An 18,948-nucleotide genomic window follows, 5' to 3' on the forward strand; every position below is an offset into this window, starting at 1 on the left:
CTTTTTATCTCTTTTCTCCTCATCAATTCATTGTAAGAATATTTTAATTATTTACTAAATTATAATTATAATTTTATATCATATCAAGTATAATTATTATACACTAAACTAATTTACAAAGAAACATCGTAATAATTTATATAGGTTATAATCTCTCTGATGCAAGTACATAACATAGTTATACTGGTAGGGAACTTTTTTCAAATAAATGTGAAAAAAATTTGGTGAGATAAAAGGACGATACTATACTTATTTTGATATCAATATAATAAAAAAAAAGTATAATAATTATCATAATAAAGTTTTTCTTACCACAAACTCTCTATTTCTGCATTTAATTATAAATTTCTTAAATTAAAAAAAAAAATTTATGGTCCCACCGATTTAGCCCAATAAGCAAACGGGTTCGGGTTTAGATTCTATTCCCCCAAAAGTTAAACCCAATTTCTCCTCCCATCCCCTCTATTCCTCCCGATGGCCAGCGGCGAGACCGGCCAAGCTGCGGCCCCTCCTCCTTACCGGCCTTATCGCCTCTTCCGCACTCTGAGTCCCCACTCCCGCGCCATCTCCTGCGTCAAATTCTCCAACGACGGCCGCCTCCTCGCCTCCGCCTCCCTCGACTCCACCCTCGTCGTCTACTCCTCCTCCTCCCTCCTCCCCCTCGCCGTCCTCTCCGGCCACACCGCGGGCGTCTCCGACCTCGCCTGGTCCTTCGACTCCCACTACCTCTCCTCCGCCTCCGACGACCGCACTATCCGCATCTGGTCCCTCCGCTCCCTTCCCTCCTCCTCCTCCTCTTCCTCCGCCGCCGTCTCTTCCACTGACGACCGCTGCATCCGAATCCTCCGCGGCCACACCTCCTTCGTATTCTGCGTCAACTTCAACCCCCAGTCCAACTTCATCGTTTCCGGCGCCTTCGACTGCACCGTCCGCATCTGGGACGTCCACTCCGGCCGATGCGTCCGCGCCATAGACGCCCACGACGAGCCCGTGACGTCGGTCCACTTCGTCAAGGACGGATCGCTCGTCGTCTCCGGTAGCCATGACGGCACCTGCAAGGTCTGGGATGTGGCCACCGGGGCGCGGGCCAAGGTGCTCGTTGATGAAAAGGCGCCGCCGGCCGTATCGTTCTGCAAATTCTCGCCCAATGGGAAGTTCGTGCTTGTTGCCACGCTTGATGATAACCTGGTACTCCCTTTTTCACGTTGATACTACTCAGGACTATATCTCCTTTCCATTTGGTACCAAATCTTGGTGCAATTAGGACCGAATTTAAGATTTATTTTAGAAATTCAGGTCTTTGGAAGTTAATACATATAATTGGCATCTAGACCTTTCTGAAATTTTAGAACTAGGTTAGACATCTCTCTACAAGTTCAATATCTCTTTGTTTAGGGATTCTAAAAATCTTGGAGTAAAATACCCCTTGCCAAGATTTGGTATACAATTGGAATAACTTGTGTTGCTTCCTTTCTTGGACAATTGGTAATGGAACAAACTGTTGAACTAGAGATTCTAGAGGACTCTTAGGTAGTAAAGTGATTATGAGGTTTGGTCTTTGTTCTACATGCTAGAGTACTTCAAGAGAGATGACCAGGGCTATTTTCATTTCTGATAGTTGAGGCACGAGTCTTGTGCCGATCAGTGCAGTTAGGCAGGCACCATCCCAGTGCCTTATTCACATCGATACATATATCAAGATACCCGTCCTCCCGATGCCTTTGTTTGAATATGGCTTCATTTCTATGTTTGTTCAATTCTTACGCGTAGATCTAAGAATTTCCCATATACCTCTACTTTGGATACTTATAAATTGCTCTGGCATTGATATTGTTATTAAATTGTGATTTCTTGAGATGATCAAGCCAGAGCCTGGTCATGCTTGACTTAGAAAATATGTCTATCATGTAGGATCAACTCATATCGTTCAATTAAATTTACCCTAATTTTGAGAAATTTGAGCTTCAGCTTACATTGAGTAGGTAGATAATCTTTTAAATGTTTGAGATCCTATCTTGAGCTTTAGAACACCCAAATTAAAAATTGAAAGCTTGAATATAGATTATGTTTAGTAAGTACAGTCGCTATGAACAAGCTATTAAATCATATAACTTAAACGCAAGAATAGTTCTATTGGTCGATAAACTATATATATTGTAAAAGATCAGATGATTATGGTTTGTATTTTAACCTGATCAACCTGGCCTTATTGTCTCCAAATTTTGCTTGAAATTAATTTTAAAGTGTAAAAATCAGCAGGTCAGCAGGTTAAGCTCAGTTTGTCAGTATCAAATTGAGCTTGATCAAGCCTATAACCAAGTAGAGCATGACAGACTTACTTTTGGCCAATTTGGTGCCATCCATTGATTGCATTCAGGATCCCACATTCTAACACCTACATCATATACCTCCTTTTGCAAAGAGGCACTAAATTGTGTTTGCAGTACATAATGATCCATGAAATTCTGTGATACCAAACATCTGCTTTAAGTTCTATTACACTTACTCTGTTGCTTTTATTGCCTATAAGGTTAAAGCTTCCTCACTTTTATTTCAATGACCTAGCTTATATAACAGAAGTTCATTTGTTTTCTCCTTCCTGTCTTTCTAGAATGTTTCATATCTGATTGCCTTTATTTTCACTACATTTCAGAAGTTATACAACTATGCAACAAACAAATCTATCAAATGTTACACAGGTCATGTCAACAGAAGATACTGCATTACATCCACATTTTCTGTTACAAATGGTAAATACATAGTCAGTGGGTCAGAAGACAATTGTGTGTATATATGGGACCTACAAGGAAAAAATATGATTCAGAAATTGGAAGGCCATACTGATACTGTCATCTCCGTCGCATGCCATCCAACTGAGAACAAAATTGCATCTGCTGGCCTTGATAATGACAGAACAGTGAAGATATGGATCCAGAATACGGCATAAGACTACATCTAGATGGCAAAAGAAAATGTTGTTGAGAGTTGCTCAGTATCTTTGTAGAACAAGTACTTCAAAATATTAGTAAATTTCTTTACTTTTGTTCTCTTTAATTGTTTGCACTACTCCAGAAGTCTTATTACCTTTGGAAGATGGCAGTCCAAGTAATACATATGCAATTTGCTCACATAACAGGCAGGGATTGCTCTTGAACTTTAATTTTGCATGGAGTTTGATCAAAGATGCATATATCCGGCCATGATTTAATTTCACACGTTACTTGTGCAGTTGAACGAAGGTAAATGTCTATAAGGTTGAGTTTTGATTATCGGATTGCTCTCAAAGAAGTTGAAAGGCCTGAGCTCGAAGCCACCACTCAACAGGGGCATTAATGGGAAGTCTTCTTGACAGGGGATGTGATGGAAACCAACTGTGTACCATAACACAATGTCCGTGTTCTTGATAACTCTATTCCTGCAGTTCATCATCAATATGTAGTAAGTATGAATCATATCTGCATAGCGTTTAGGTTATGTAGTAAATTACCATCAGACTTACTTTTGACTCCAAGTTGCTAAATTATCATCTCCTGTACTCTGATCCACATAAAGCCCACCAGCCCACTTCTCTGACTTGTTGTAAGCAGTCACCCACACCTGCTTGTTGCTGTATCTAGCCCTCATCTGAGGATAGTCGTCCTCCGTCAACAGCGAGGCTGCAGTCCCTCCATTATCTATTATCTGGTAGCCGACGATGTTCCCCACCTTGGTCTTCTTATTAGGGTTTACGATCAACAGCTCGGCCGGCTCCGATCCGAGTCTAACGTGTGCATCGGCCTCTGTATCAGCCGTCTCCTTGACTACAGTCCAATAGCTCTTACGAGGCGAACTGCCATCGGTCACGTGCACCGTCTTGAGCTTGGACTTGACAAAGGAGTTGTTAACTCCGTCGACATCTACGTCGAGGTAGTAGGTGATGAAATGGTCGTGGTAGACGGCTATGGTGTTGTCGGCTAACAAAGTTCCGTACTGCTCACTGGTTATCTGGTCTGCATGGGCGTAGGGCGTGGCCTTCACTTCCAATATGCCAGTCAGGGAGACCTGCAACATAAAGCAATCAATGGGTAAAGTTACGGCAAGTTGAGTGAAATTAGACCGGTTCCATCGATCAGACTGAACTCTGGTTGAAAAATTAATTATACCCCAAATTTGATGGAGCCAGTGGTCTTGAATTCCCAATCCATTACGTAGTCGTAGTTTCCACTCGTGCACACCATTCTCACAACAAGACTAACCTCAGGTCGGACCTCTGTTATCTACGTAACACAGCATCAATCCAAACATTAAAGCATCTATAATGATCAAAATGTTTCATTTCTTAGATTTAATTAGTTGATTGTCAGGTACTGACCACTTGTCCTGGAATTCCAACCTCTGTATGTCGCCATGCAACGTCGCCGGCGTATCGCTCGAAGATGCAAAAAACGTTCTTGATTACGACCGGCTTTCCATCTCCGCCAGCATAGCAACCATCCATAAACACGGCGTTAGCCGGGCAATCGGTCATGGGCTCTAGAGAAGAAGCCCAGAGCCCGAGCCCAAACTCGCCCGCGTCAAAGAACGTTTTGTAGTACCAGTCTTCGGTCGGATCCATGTACGGTACGAAGAGCTCCGACACGAAGCCCCGGTGGAGCACACGGCGGCGGCTGCGCTTCTCGGCGTCGTAGAATGATGCTAAGGAGATGACGGTGCCGGCACGGACGTCAAAGCTCAGGTGGAAGGCCCAGTTGGCCCATCTAGTATAAAAGATGGAAGATTTAAATATAATTTATCCCCAGCCCCAAAATGAGAAAATGACTTAAATTAATCTGCTTCTACTAAATAAATATATAGTCCGAGAGAAAGCTTATGAGTGGCTTCCTGATACAAAATATAAGTTGAGAGGGTAGCTAGGCTACCTTTTTGGCTAACTCATGCAATCTTAGATAAATTCCTTCACGCTTAGCTTAGTATACTAGCTTGGTCGGCTAACCAGCTTAGTTTTCCTAGCAGTATAATAGAGAACTAGGGAAGCGATTCTTATTCAAACTGCTAATAATTTTAAATTAAAAGGACACACTACATGGTTAACTGTAGATGAAAAAAATTCACAGTTACAATTTGGTCGAAAATACTGGCACAGTAATATAAAGCAAAGTTTAAAAAGTCAAAATTTTAATGGAGGCAAAATATATTTAACCTAAAATTGGAATTTAGAAAATAATAGCTCCAAATAGCCTATTTGCTAGTGGAATTTAGACAGAAAAGAAAATTCCTAGATATTGCATGACATATGTTATATATAACTGTCTAAGATTTAACATTACTCAGTGGGGAAAGATCTACGAAGTCCGGACGTGAGGTTTCCTCAATTTATTTCTCTGAGAATAAAGTTTAATGCCTACTTTATTATACAACAATGCTTTATTCTTATTGTCGTAATCAGCTTTTGTCTAATGACACTAAACTTAACCCATCCTGTGGTCGTATTAATGGAAGTTTGACAGAGTTTAAAAACTTTAAGAATCATATAAACATGCAAAACTTTAAGCATTAATTAAGCGTCGAATCAAGACAATCAATAAATATGATCAAGAAGCTTGGCATATTTGAAGATAGGGATAGTTCACTTTTTTTGTTGTTGTTAATATGTGGTTTTTTGAGGATATTGTAACTACATTCTTTATTTTTTTAATAATTTTTATATGACACTCTGACTTAAGTAAATTCAACTATTTTCAAATAAATTTTTTAAAGTATTTTAGTTATTTAATTATTGGAGTTATATAAACTATAAATCTAGGTTAATAGTAGTCATTCAAAATAATAATAGAGTGTCATATGAAAAATATATAAAAAAAGGAGAGGTCTAATACAAAATCTTCAAATAAGAAGTGTTAACAAAAAAAAAATAGTAAAAATGTAGGATGTAATTTAAAATTTTCATTAAAAGATATAATATTTTACTTATTTGCAATAAAAATGATATCTTTATATAAAAATTCAACATGGCAACTACTTTGACAGCTGAGTAGCATTTTTTTTTCTCCATTAAATGCTTAGAGCAGTCAATGAATCAGATTGCACAACCTACTGACAAGTATTAAAGCAAATGAAGCCAAGCCATTTTGGTTTCCCACCGAGTGCATATCTAACATGCATGCATGCATGCATATATCTAATGGTCCCAAAACGTCATAAATTTGTTTTGATCCAAAGTGGAAAAGAGTTCAAATCTTATAATATTTCAATTAGATTTTTTTTCTTATAATAATTGGTATAAGAACTCGAACAGAGTACTTATTTTCTAAAACTTTTTATTATTATTTAATTATAAAAAATAAATTAATTATCTATAAAAAATATATGTACTTCTTTTAGAGTAATTTCACTAAAGTTGAAATACAAACGGATGGATTTTGAAAATAATTAATATTATGATTTTTTTTATCAGTTTTTAAGATTATTTTATTTTCGATTAAAACCTCCGATTTCCAAACCAAAACCAAAAAGAAAAATTTAGAAAAATAAAATGAAATAGTTAGTACCTGACAATATGACCTTCAATCTCAAACCCCTTTCCCTCCGGCTGCACCACGACTCCCGGCTTCACCCCTCCTCCTTTTCTCTTCCCCTTCTCCTTCCTCGCCGCCGCCCGGTAATCCGTGCCCTCGGCTTTCGGTACCGGAATCTGCGCCCGATCTCTATACCCAACGATCTCCATCTCATCCAAATCCACCACGATCGTCACCCCCTCTATCGGCCTCACGTAGTAGTTCGCCGTCTCCCCCGCCAAGAAGCACAATATCTTCAACAGCCTCTTCCTCCTCCTCTGCGCCTCCCCAAACCACCCCACCGAGAAAGTACTACACACGACCTCCGCCAAATCCAAACCCCTCTTCCTAATCGATTCCAGAAACGGCGGGTAAATTGACGGCAACTCCGCCGCCAGCGCTTGCTCCTCCGCGGTCAGGAGCGGATACCCTGCTCCGCCGTAGATGGCGTTCGAGATGATCGAGCGGTTGGATACGTCGACGAGGATCTCGTGCGTTTGTCGATCGGATCGGGCGATGACGAAGGCGCGGCGGGGGAGGGAGGCAGCGTGTGATGGTCTCCAAGAGAGGAGAGCGGGTTTGTCGGGCTCGTCGAGGCCGATGTAGTGGAAGGAGAAGGATTGGTCGGAGGAGGAGGAGAGGATTACCCGGCGGATGGTCGTGATTTCCGAGGCGGTGAGGGGATCGAGGGGATGAGAGTGGGATGAGGCGGAGAGGGAGAGGAAGAGTGGAAGTAGGAAGAGGAGCATCTTTGAGTGGAGTGATTCGAGTAAGGGAGTGTTAACAGCATCTCCAATGCTTTCTCCAAATATGGAGCCAAAAATGGAGAAACAGCATCTCCAGTGCACCGGCTCTATATATATTATAATAATAATATAATATATATTATTATATTAGCTATTTTAAATTGTTTAATAGATCTTCTTATCGTTATTATTTTTTATTAAAAAATATATGGTTAGAAAACTCTCGTCGAGATCTTTAAAATAAGATTAATATTCAATAATTTTATAATTAATTTTAAATTACTAATTTTTTAATTAAACGCATCGAAATAATTTAATATTAGACTCATTTTTATAAATAATAAAAAAATTAAAATTAAAATTAACTCAAAAATAATTTAATATTAGACTCATTTTAAAGATCAGACCTTTCCAATGGTATTATTTTGTTAAAAAAAGATTAGTAAAACTAATTATATACTCAGTTTAATTAACTAAATTATTTAACAAAGGATACAAATGGAACTAAAATTATTAAATATAACACATATTGGGTAATTTTGGCATTTTTAAAAAGTTGATATGACAAATGGAGTCCGGCTCCATTTTCACGGTGGGGCTCCAAATTTGGAGCCCCACTATTCATGGCTCCAAATTTGGAGCCCCATTTAGAGCTCAGTTGGAGCTCCATCGGGCTTCAAATTTAGAGTTTTGGAGGAGCTCCACCGGGCTTCAAATTTGGAGTTTTGGAGCCCGGTTGGAGATGCTCTAAGTCGTTGTTTATTTATTATGAATTAGATAGAGGGAAAGGTTGAGAGGTTGGAGACTTGGAGTCTCTCTCAGTTTTGGATCATTTCCAAGCAGTATTTTCCTAGATTCTAAGCCATAAGTTGCCACTTATTTGAGTTGCCTAAATTCTAAGCCATATTTAAGTAGGAATTTTTATAGATCACCCCTTAGATAGTTACATTTTATTTATTTTTTTAATTTACACTATGTTTTTAAAGAATTTTGTAATCTGATCACTCATTTTTTTTTATAATTTTTATTTAACATTCCAATATTATTATGATTAATTAATGTCGTCCAAGTTATTAAAGTACCTCACCATTCCCTCTTATTCTCAATATCTCTCTATCATCTTTTTCACCTATCTGTCGCCACCACATTTTCTTATCTTCCCTCCACTCCTCTTCTTTTTCTTCTTAGTTAAAAAGAAAAAAAAAGAGATAAAAAATAGAGGTAATTTAGAGTGTTTATAAATTATTTTATGTATTATAATAAAATATGTTTTTTTAGTACCGTCTACGGGATGTTAAAATGATAATTGTATAAGAAAATGAGGGGTTGAATTTAAAAAAAACGGAATGTGAATCATAAAATAGATAAAAATACAGGGTGTTGTTTGTAAAAATCCATATTTAGTAACTAAATACTTTTTGGTTTTCTTAGCAAGTGCAAAAGGTGACAAAGGAGAGGGAAAATATTAAGGCTTAGTTTAAATTCTTTGTAAATTATAAATTTACTTCTAAAATTATTTAACATATCCTTAAATTTTTCATATCATATCAAAATAATAACAACACCTATATTTCAATTCTCAAACCTCTCTTATATATACCTTTAAAATAAACACAATCTCCCTTCAAAAAATATTTTAAAACTTACTACATCCGCATTAGCGTATGAGTGAGCAGATAATTGCTTACTTTCACGTTTTTTTTTTTAATATAGTTTGCAATACTTAACTAAATAAATAAAATAATTAAAATTTATAATAATTATATGGGGGCTTATAAGCATGCAAAAAAAGAAAGGTAACTATATTTCATGCAAAAAATAAAACCAAAGAAAAAAAAAACTAAATTAAACCTCTAAAACAGCTTAGAAATAAACTAAAACATCGGTGCGACACTTTGATCCCTCAACTAATATCTCTTGCTTCCTAAAATCTAATGATAACTAATTGAAGTGATATTTTAGAAGTTTTATATAATTAATATGGAGTTTATATGCAAAGGTCCAATAGTTTCCCAATTAACTAATCATTTAAACTTGGGCTAGAGTTTGTTGGTTGGGCTTCAATGCCGTTGCCCATTTATTCAGCCCATTAAAAATCTTCAACTCAGTTAAATTAAAAGATTAGAATGGGTGAGTAGGAATGCCATATGTGAGTATGTGACTGACTCTATTTCCTTTCATCAAGGCCATCTTCTTCAACCCAAATATCTCAACCATTGCTAGCTCTCTTTCAACTCTCAGATTGCTTAATCTCATCGCACACCAAAGTGGCAGATCTCTGTCTCCAGTTCATGTCAGACATGGTTCCACTCCAAGAAAGAGGAATCTTTGTTGCCAAAACGAATGAAACACTTGCAAAAGTAAGAGTGGGTGAAAATGCCAAACAGTCATGCATAGTTGTCCATGCTCTTTTGTGTCACGGGCTTGTACTACTCATACACATCCCAATCCATGGGATCATGGACATTGACATGTTTGGAAAGTTATAAAACAAAATATGACCCACTTTCACAAGCTTCTAATCTTCTAACCTTGTATCATTTCATGTCAGAGTGGAGAGAGGCATTAAAGCTGGCATTAGAAGAAAGTTTTAGCTCCACAAAGGCTTGAAGAAAGGTATTGGAAGTGGCCCTAATCATAATATCTTTCTTTTTTACCCTTTCTTTTTCCCCTTCTTCTTCCCTTTTCCTTTACGTGCTCAAGTTTCATTACTTTGGATTAGGTATCTTTAAGTGCTACACAAGCAAGCTAACTTTAGGATTTCCATGCATGCCAGAGTTATTAGGTTAATGATCTACTATTTAAGATTTGACCAACAAACCCAACCAAAACAATTGTTTAAACTTGTAGCATCTCTCCTTGTAGTAAGTACAACCATTTAGTACCTTCTTAGTAGAATAATATTTACAATGACCCCATTTTCATCTTTAGTTGCCTGCTTGATTTTTGTTTATTAACAAATATTGGATAATCAAATTTTGGGTGCTTTGATAATCATTTCACCCCTATTAAGAGAAAAATAAAATAAAAAATTGATAGTAATTTTGTCATTTAATATTTCTCATCTAAAACATTAAAAAGCGATAAATATTAAATAGTAAAGAAGCTCAAAGTGTCACAGAAAATAGATCAGACAGTAGTTTAGATTCTAATTATGATCAACCCAAAATATTATATGAAAATTTCCTAGACAAGAAAAATGACTATTTATTTTTAATCTTTTACAGAAGCATGCAAGTTGGGCTCTGGTTGGTGAGGAGTTCATGCATATATCTAGTTGTCATAATCTAGCTAGCATATAGTGGTCCATGGAGTAGAAACAAAGAGTACTAATATAAACATATTTCAACAATTAGCTAACGATTTAAGTAGATTTCACCACTCTGGAAATCCATTTATGTAACGAATTTATATAAAGAAAGTTGAACCAGCCAATCATACACATAAATGATAACCGCTCACCTGCGTTGAGGTTGAGTCAAATTATGACACCACTTTATTAAATAAAGTATATTTTATAAATTACACTTTATATTTTATCTATTTTATGTTTTACGTATCGTCTTTGACGACTTTGTAATACGACACCTCATTTTTCTTTATAATTCTCGTTTAATAATATAATATTATTTTGACTAATTGATATCTATCAAATTATTACACCTCTTTTTTGTCTTATATGTATTAATAAGTTATTTTTATATATTATAATAAAATATTTTTTTGTTGGTAATGTTTAAATTAACGAAAGGTGTTACATGATAATTATAAAAAAAAAGTAAGAGTCAGATTACAAAAATATTAAAGATGGGATGTGAGTTATAAAGTAGATAAAATATAAGGTATGATTTACAAAATTTTTTTAAATAAAATATGACAGGCCACACCTAAACTTTTTGTATTCACTTTTATAATATTACATATGACAATAGTATGAACTAAAACTAGGTAAATGGAACACCGAGGAATAAATGCATGCTGGTTTACTTACTGCATGGGAAAAAGGAAACACGAGTATTTATTTGGAAGCCAGCACTGTAAACAGCCGAGGTAGAGTAGAGTGTGTGTGAATATTTTACTACAAATATTCTAAAATGTTATTGATAATTAGAATATACAACGTATTAATTATACATATTTAATGACTATGAGCACATCTTGGTCGATAAACTGGTACATAGTTGGTGAATCAAACAATATTTTGGGAAGTGTTGTTAGTCAGAGATAACTTTATAATTTTACATCTTGAGGTATCTTGGGAATTAATGAATGGTGTGCCATTTGGTATGAGTTGGCTGAGGAGAGAGAGAGAGAGTTATTGCAAGGTGGGAGTTAATTGATGATTTCTGGCCATTTAATGCCACCTCGTGGGTGCAGTTAGGGGAGGACCCAGACACAACCAGATCCAAAAAAACCGTTTCCTTTCCATTGATTGCAGTTACCGCAGGATCATCATCACGGTGGAGTTGGAATCTGGATAGATTATAGATAGATAGATAGATAGATAGATAGATAGCTGATGGTCAAGAGTTTGGCTGGATGCATTGCGGCTGTTCCGTTTACTGCCGCTATCGGATTACCATTACTGGGTAAAGTCTCCTCCAGTCTCTCTCCCTGACTCCTTTGCAATCTTTGGATTAGAGTTGGCGCCACTGCATTGGTCTATTTTTGTTGTGGATGCATGTGATATTGTCTGGAAAAGGAGGCATCTTTGCTATGTATTTGAAAGAGAGCTTAGTCTCTCTCTCCACTTCCATTTCATCGAGCAACTGCTGTGCGAGTTGTTTGTAGGCATCTGACAGTGTAACGAGTGCTTGTTTGTCTGCTTTGGCAGGTGCTTTTCTTTATTTTCTTCCTCTTTTTTTACTGCCCACATTCCACAATCTGGCCTGTTTTTTTTGGAGGGTCCTTTGTCCTGGCCCCAAGCTTTTATTGGAATCCTGAGAGCAGCCCAAGTTTTTATTTTGACCGGAGCAGCGTTTGGGGAGATGGGCTCTTGAGTTCTTGGTGGAATGAGGTAGGAGGGGAGTCATCTCGTCTTCCTTTTTTTTTCCGGTATAAAGATTTGAATTTTTTTTCTTGATCTGACGAAGTAGGGGGGAGTTGTTTTTCTTTTCTCTTGGTTGGTTGGATTTTCTTGAGATCTTGATTTGTGGTGGAAAGTTTTTCTTCTGATTTGTAAACAAGAGGCCAAAGAGGGGGAGGTTTTGATTTCTTAGGTGGATGTGGTGGGGGAGATCATCTCTTTTGCAAGTGTTTTTTTTGGGGGGGGGGGGTGGGCGGGGGGTCATTTTTTTTGTTTCTCATGATTTAATGAGGTTAGTGAAGATCCTCGTTTCTTCGTTGTAAAGCACCTTTGCTCCTTCGGCTCCAGTGGGAGAGAGGTACACAGAGAGTATTTGTTAAAAAGCCATCTAGAGATTGGATTGCTGTGATCAGAATGAGGGATTTCCCTTCTTGCTTTGGTGAGAGTGGAGTCCAAGTTGCTGATTCCTCATCCAGTGCCAGCAGAAATGGTCAGAATCCAGTGACATGCCTATACCAGGCGCAACTATCGGGTCGCGCTTGTGTGATCACCATTACATGGAGCAAGAATCTGATGGGCCAAGGATTGACCGTTGGGATAGATGATTCTGCCAATCAATGCCTCTGTAAGGTGGATATAAAGCCGTGGTTTACCAAGAGGAAAGGATCAAAATGCTTGGAGGCAAACAACAGCAAGATTGATATTTTCTGGGACCTTTCTGGAGCTAAATTTGGATCCGGGCCTGAGCCATTAGAATGTTTCTATGTGGCAGTGATCTTTGACTTTGAGATGGCTCTCTTGCTTGGTGATCTGACTAAGGAAGCTTATCGTAAAACCAGTGCGAGTCCTCCTCCTTCAGATGCTGTGTTCATAGCCAAGAGGGAGCATATATATGGGAAAAAGATCTATTTTGCGAAGGCTCAATTCTGCGACAATGGCCAGTATCATGATATTGCTATAGAGTGTGACACAGTTGGGCTCAATGATCCATGCCTTGAGATTCGCATAGACAAGAAGCGGGTAATGCAGGTGAAGCGACTTGCATGGAAGTTCAGGGGAAATCAGACAATTTTGGTGGAAGGCCTCCCTGTGGAGGTATTCTGGGACGTCCACAACTGGCTTTTCGGTTCACCTGCTGGAAATGCTGTCTTCATGTTTCAGACAAGCCAACCAGCTGAAAAGTTGTTACCATGGTCTTCCTCCCAGACATTCAGGGAATCTCAATCGCCAGGTCTAGGTTTCTCCTTGATATTATATGCATGGAAGAATGAGTAGGTGTATACAGGAGGACATTTTACTCCCACACCTTTCGCTTTGAGTTCTAACAAAATATTTTAGTGTGTGATTGCTTGTAACAGTGCACATGAGGCTCCCAACTTTTTTTTTTCTTTCCTTTATAAATTGATCTGTTTGAATAGATTGGCCACATCCTATGACTTCCTCTTGGTTCTTCTTTTCTCTTATCCTTGTTCTGCATCCTATACTTAAAGTTTAGCTGATGATGGTTTTTTTCCAGGAAAACACACTGTTATTTAATCCAATCAAAGTTGTTGCAAGTACAATTTAATGCTAGGCAATGGACCTTGGAATAATCCTTAGTGTAATGTTTCCTATGATGTTCTTGTGATAATCTTAATATAAATGGTGGCTTCGACTTGTTTCATACTTTGTGTGAAGGTTATCTCATGCATATAGTAAAAAACTACCTATGAACAGCGTGAAGAGCAAGAAATTGATTCAATTTTGTTATGAAGACTTTGCCAGATAATATGCCGTGGTTTCAGATGGTTGTTTAAAAACCTAAATTGGTTAGTGAACTGATATATGGAAGAACAGAATAACCAAGTTTTAATAAATATTTGTTCTATCCACAATAGTTATGTTAGCTTTTCCTGCAATAGTGGTGTTTGGAAAATGACATCTCTATTCAGGATCAGACCATTAAGATGAGAGCCCTTAAGAGCATGTCAGGTCAATTGTTTGCTATACCTCTGCCTTAACAAGTTGGATGGCGACTAATTTTTTTTTTCAAAGGGTGGCTGAATTTTCATTCTTCCTATCGTATAATAAACTAATATATATATATATAGAAATATTATCTCTCTGTCATAAGTGCGAGGATGTATATATGATAATGTCACATCTGATACTAAGACTGCCACATTGCATTTGATCCTCATCTTACCACCTAAAGTTCACATGTATATAGCCCCATATCGCTTTTATGTCAAAAATATCAAAGAATTAACTGTTTTACAATATTTTTTCAAGTCTTCACTCTTCAGCACTATTTTCTTGGGTATGTCTGTCATTCAACATGATAAGATATAATCGTTTACCAAAATTCATAGGGATATGAGTACTTATGGGGCTATTAAGGTCAGTCAGGTGCACAATTAAGATCTATCCAGTTTTACCAATTAATTACTCATTTGATTCTAGAGAGTTTTTTTTTAAAGCTTTCATTCTGCATGTATGTTTGACTTCACATGTTTGGTAATGGCATGCTTCATACTTTGCTACCAAATGCTGATTTGGCACTTTTTTTTTTCAGAAATCTTCATCATGAGCTGCTTACTTTCCTTCAAAAATCTTCAGCATACTCTATTTCAGTATTGGATGATTGTCTGCCATTAATTTTCATAGATTCTTTTTTGTTATGCAATTATCTTGAGCTGTCTTCTGATTTCTGAAGCACACAGAACAGTTGATTATCCGCACTTCATATCCAGGTGCGTAAGACAAGATTCTTTTACTGTTTTCTGTGTCCAAATTACGACATGCAATCCTTGTTATGAAGTATGATCACGATAGATTCTTTGCATAAGGCTCAAGAAGGGCTGCTTGTTTTTCAAGTCAAGGTGTTCTATAGGGTCTTTGTGTTAGAACTCTAAATACTATGGTTTCTATTCAGTAACAGACTACTATTTAACTTCCTCTGGCCATCCAATCCTCCAGAAGGAGAATTTCTCCAAGTGATGCGCAAGGGTTAATTTGTTAATAAGTTGATCTTCTTCCTGAAAGTGACTGGTCATTAGGAATCTTGAGTAATGAGAGCAGAAAATGTATTTGGAGGTTGAAATATCAGGGACTAATGTCATTTGACGCTGTAGGTCTACTCTCAAAGGTGGAGCATGGATAGTGACTGTGCAAGTAGCACAGTATTGATAAAGCCATAAAGGCAATTCTTCTGGCAGTAATGTAGGTAACCTTTTATAAGGCTTTTGTGGACAGAACACATATTTTGAATGCTTTATGGTTGGTGAATAGATAGCCTACAGTCTGCTTGTGCTGAATTCAGTTCATACCAGACTTCACTGACAGAAAGGGTTGTCTGATTAGTTAGGTATTGCACTTTAGCTGTCAGAATTACAGTTGATGAAGTACTTGTCAGTAACATATATTGGTGATAGTAGATCTGCCCTCCATATGAACCACAGAAACAGAAAATCTTGGTGGCGAATGGTGATTTTTTACTTTATTCTTTAGATCTAATGTAAGCATAATGAAAGCCAAAATGTGAGAAGATTTTGTGAGGCAAATTGTGGTAGTGCTAACTGCTTATAGCTGACAAGCACAAGTGATACACCAGGAACTAGGTTAATGAACAAACTAATGCAGCATTTGAGGCAATGAATCTGGTGGAAGATCAAATTTATCTTGTTAAATTGATTCAGAAGTGGAAATCCTTGTGTAAAGGAAGTAGCCTCTGGGTAGGTCGATATGTTTGGATCTTCAAAATCAGTCACATTTACCTTAATCTTCTTAGATTTGTAGACCTATCATGTTTAACTTATATTTGTTGTTGGTCATGTAGAGCCGCTACTCTGGGATCTGTGATGACTTCCAATGGATATTTCAATGATATAGTCTCTTCTTGTTGTAAATATTACTCCTCTTATGTTACCCATCCTGGGTGATTATATCTTATAAATTTGCTTAATCGATATTAGGTTGCTAAATGAAGACTATATAACATCTGAATTTTCCCATGCATGCTTGGATAGCTACTCTGGCCTACTTTCATTCTCAAGTCTATATATAATATTTGTGCACATGTTATTGTTTAGTGTTTCTATCTTCTTGTGCTTTCATAACTGCAGATTCTGTTTTCATGAAAGGATAGTGTTTCCAAATGTTGGTCTTCTCAGGTCCTCTTTGTGTAATATCTAGGACCGCCGCAGACTCAAGTTACTAAATCTAAAACACTCTAGAAATTTCATGTTTTAATGCACCAAATTAATTTTTCTTTAACCTTGTTGCTTCCTGGTTTTGGATATTATGGTTTAGAAGGGAAAGGGAGATAGCAGCCTCTTTTCTGCATCAGATCTCTGCTATGATCAGTATTTTCGGATTTTGTGGCTACTTAAATAAGTCTTTCAGGTTTAATTTAAGTTGAGGATTTCATTAGAAGTAGGGTAGGGGCTAGAACTCTTAGATTTCCTATTAGAATCTAAACAAATGATAAGTCTCCAGGAAATAAGGTAGTATGGATCCAGAAACTTATGGTTGGCCACTTTTAGAGTCTACATCCTTTGGCAGAGACTTTCTGGAAGCAATTCCATTATGCTATTTTCTAATAACTTGACAAGTCTATTGCATAAGAATTTTCGATATTTCTGACAGAAATCTTGCTTGTACAAGCATCACCTTGAACAACAATCTGCAAGATATATATTAATCCAGCAACCAACTGTTAGCTTTGACAGGTTCCTCATGGCATGTTAATATGTTATCAAATCAAAATTTGCTTGGTATTTCATAGTGGTGCTCAATTTATATATTAATCCCCACTTCCCAGACCTCTCCTCTTCAGCTTCTTTGAGATGTAAGCATAATTTTTTATTCTTTTTATTTGGTTTCAATTGGATCAACTTGCATCACAACATGCATCTGGATAACCCACAAATTCCACGTGTTATTTGCCTGACATAGGCGATTTCTAAATGGGCAGCAAGTTATGAGTGCTTCAATTTTATTGCCTTCTTTCAAGAGACCCTGACTCCTGGTGGACCATCTCTTCAAAATTTGTGAGACATCAAAAGGAGAAGGATCAAATGAGATTTGAGCTGATCTCATGCAGAGATGCAAATAATAAGTACGCATTTGTTTTTCTTGGGGTACAAAGAATTAGATGACATATCTTCTCCAATACTTGTCTATGGTGCAGAGGGCAAGAAATAGTCTTTTTCTGGAGAAGAAAATAGAGAGCTTGAGAGGGAAGAGTGAACGGTGGAAAGTGACATGTTACCAAGAATATGTAATTCAATATTTGGCTGCAAGGGAATGAGATGTGTCAGGAGAAATAGTGAAATATACTTCACCCAAGCCTAAAGCAAACCTATGTTACTCTCCAACCCCTCTCACTTATTTCCTTCCCCTCCAATATCTCCACTCTTCTTATCAATGGAGCAATAAGAATACTCACTCCTCCATATGAGGTGGCTTCAATCCCTCTTCTCCCCATTGAAGAAGTTATGGCTTCGCATGCATTCTGCCCCCAAGAAAAGTATGTTCTCCACTCCTAAACTTCTGTAGCTTCCTCTCTTCCTCTTATCTTCCCAGGTTCTGATGGCAATATTCTTTTAGCTTCTTGAGGAATTTGGATATCTTTCTATTCCATTCTATGTATTACTTTCACTAATTATTGTTGTCGTTGTTATTATTATTATTCTTGCAGAGCGAGGGATTTACATCCTTTATGAGGATGTGAAGTCATGTTCAGATGAGGATGTGCATATACTCTGGTCGATACTCGTGGAGTCGCACGCGCCGCCGTTGCGGTTGTCGCAATGAAGGTTACTTTGATTCCCAGATGACAAGAGAGAAATAAGTGACATTGGATATTTGATGTAAATATGTGCTTATAAATACACAACTATAGGGCTCATATAAAAGATTATCATGTAATGTAATGTAATGTAATGTAATGTTAGCTTTCACTTATTTGATGAGTGTGAGCAATCTAATCTTCTAATCTAATGCATTTGCCAAGGAGAAGAAGGATTTTGATGAAAGGTATTGCTCTGTTCTTCTGATTAATGGTTGGCTTGTCTATTTTAGGGTAGTTGAAGGTTGCAGGGATTTCATTTTCTTGTGTAGTAGAGAATACTTGAGGTGATGGAGAAATTACCAAAGTCTACTCAATAGATGTTGATGTGATTACAACTGCATGCACGTGTACGATTGGTGGGATTTGTTCTAGAATTAGGATTAGAAAGTAGAGATAAGAGAGTCATACAGCTAACTAATTAAGTAAATAGAGTATCCTATGTCCAAGTAATTAGGTAATTATTCACTAAAATCATTTCTAATCATGTGATTATGCATCTTAAGTCTCTATGTCCTGTTCGAACAGAGCATCATCAATCATAGACGACATTACGAGGACGTCGAGTGGTAGCACTTAAAAAGTTATGCCTTTTATTTCAGAAAAATAATAATGAATTAATATTCTATTATTACTATAACAAAATTAGATAATTATACTTATTTTAAATTTTAAATATATAAATTAATAAATAAAGAATTGAAATAAAAATTATACGACCATGAATCGTTAGACTCCCACCATAAAGAAAATATATCTAGGTTCTACCTAAGTGACATTTTTATCATCTCGTATCATATTTTTAAGCCATGT

At 37.0% G+C, this 18,948-nt stretch overlaps 3 protein-coding genes across 5 annotated transcripts; 2 read left to right on the top strand and 1 right to left on the bottom strand.

The window, feature by feature from the left end:
• Nucleotides 1–402: 402 nt before the first annotated feature.
• Nucleotides 403–3,054, top strand: LOC140785309 (COMPASS-like H3K4 histone methylase component WDR5B). The gene is made up of 2 exons (XM_073133144.1): nucleotides 403–1,188; nucleotides 2,654–3,054. The coding sequence occupies exons 1-2, from the start codon at nucleotides 475–477 to the stop codon at nucleotides 2,945–2,947; spliced, it is 1,008 nt and encodes a 335-aa protein (XP_072989245.1). The 5' UTR covers nucleotides 403–474; the 3' UTR covers nucleotides 2,948–3,054.
• Nucleotides 2,704–7,337, bottom strand: LOC140785307 (amine oxidase [copper-containing] alpha 2, peroxisomal-like). The gene is made up of 6 exons (XM_073133141.1): nucleotides 6,528–7,337; nucleotides 4,352–4,736; nucleotides 4,143–4,256; nucleotides 3,500–4,041; nucleotides 3,085–3,415; nucleotides 2,704–2,955 (listed from the first exon to the last, which is right to left on the bottom strand). The coding sequence occupies exons 1-5, from the start codon at nucleotides 7,280–7,282 to the stop codon at nucleotides 3,211–3,213; spliced, it is 2,001 nt and encodes a 666-aa protein (XP_072989242.1). The 5' UTR covers nucleotides 7,283–7,337; the 3' UTR covers nucleotides 2,704–2,955; nucleotides 3,085–3,210.
• Nucleotides 7,338–11,803: 4,466 nt separating this feature from the next.
• On the top strand, nucleotides 11,804–18,322 carry LOC140783183 (uncharacterized). Of its 3 annotated transcripts, none has more exons than XM_073129964.1 (3): nucleotides 11,804–17,403; nucleotides 17,476–17,814; nucleotides 17,986–18,322. In XM_073129964.1, exon 1 carries the CDS (start codon nucleotides 12,720–12,722, stop codon nucleotides 13,578–13,580), a length of 861 nt encoding a protein of 286 aa, XP_072986065.1. In that variant the 5' UTR covers nucleotides 11,804–12,719; the 3' UTR covers nucleotides 13,581–17,403; nucleotides 17,476–17,814; nucleotides 17,986–18,322. The 3 variants fall into 3 exon arrangements, with proteins under 3 accessions (XP_072986065.1, XP_072986064.1, XP_072986063.1); XM_073129963.1 differs by having other exon boundaries at nucleotides 11,804–17,133; nucleotides 17,241–17,814; XM_073129962.1 differs by having other exon boundaries at nucleotides 11,804–17,814.
• Nucleotides 18,323–18,948: the final 626 nt, after the last annotated feature.

Source organism: Typha latifolia, chromosome 3 (assembly GCF_019914945.1).
Source record: "Typha latifolia isolate L0001 chromosome 3, TyphaL0001v2, whole genome shotgun sequence".
NCBI classification, from domain to species: domain Eukaryota; kingdom Viridiplantae; phylum Streptophyta; class Magnoliopsida; order Poales; family Typhaceae; genus Typha; species Typha latifolia.

Excerpts from the sequence above, each read along its gene's own strand:
- LOC140785309 (XM_073133144.1), top strand. The coding sequence starts at position 475 with ATGGCCAGCGGCGAGACCGGCCAAGCTGCGGCCCCTCCTCCTTACCGG. Across the intron at positions 1,189-2,653 it reads CCACGCTTGATGATAACCTG|AAGTTATACAACTATGCAAC; the intron begins GTACTCCCTTTT and ends ACTACATTTCAG.
- LOC140785307 (XM_073133141.1), bottom strand. The coding sequence starts at position 7,282 with ATGCTCCTCTTCCTACTTCCACTCTTCCTCTCCCTCTCCGCCTCATCC. Across the intron at positions 4,737-6,527 it reads ATTGAAGGTCATATTGTCAG|ATGGGCCAACTGGGCCTTCC; the intron begins GTACTAACTATT and ends CTTTTATACTAG. Across the intron at positions 4,042-4,142 it reads CTGGCTCCATCAAATTTGGG|GTCTCCCTGACTGGCATATT; the intron begins GTATAATTAATT and ends TTTATGTTGCAG.
- LOC140783183 (XM_073129962.1), top strand. The coding sequence starts at position 12,720 with ATGAGGGATTTCCCTTCTTGCTTTGGTGAGAGTGGAGTCCAAGTTGCT.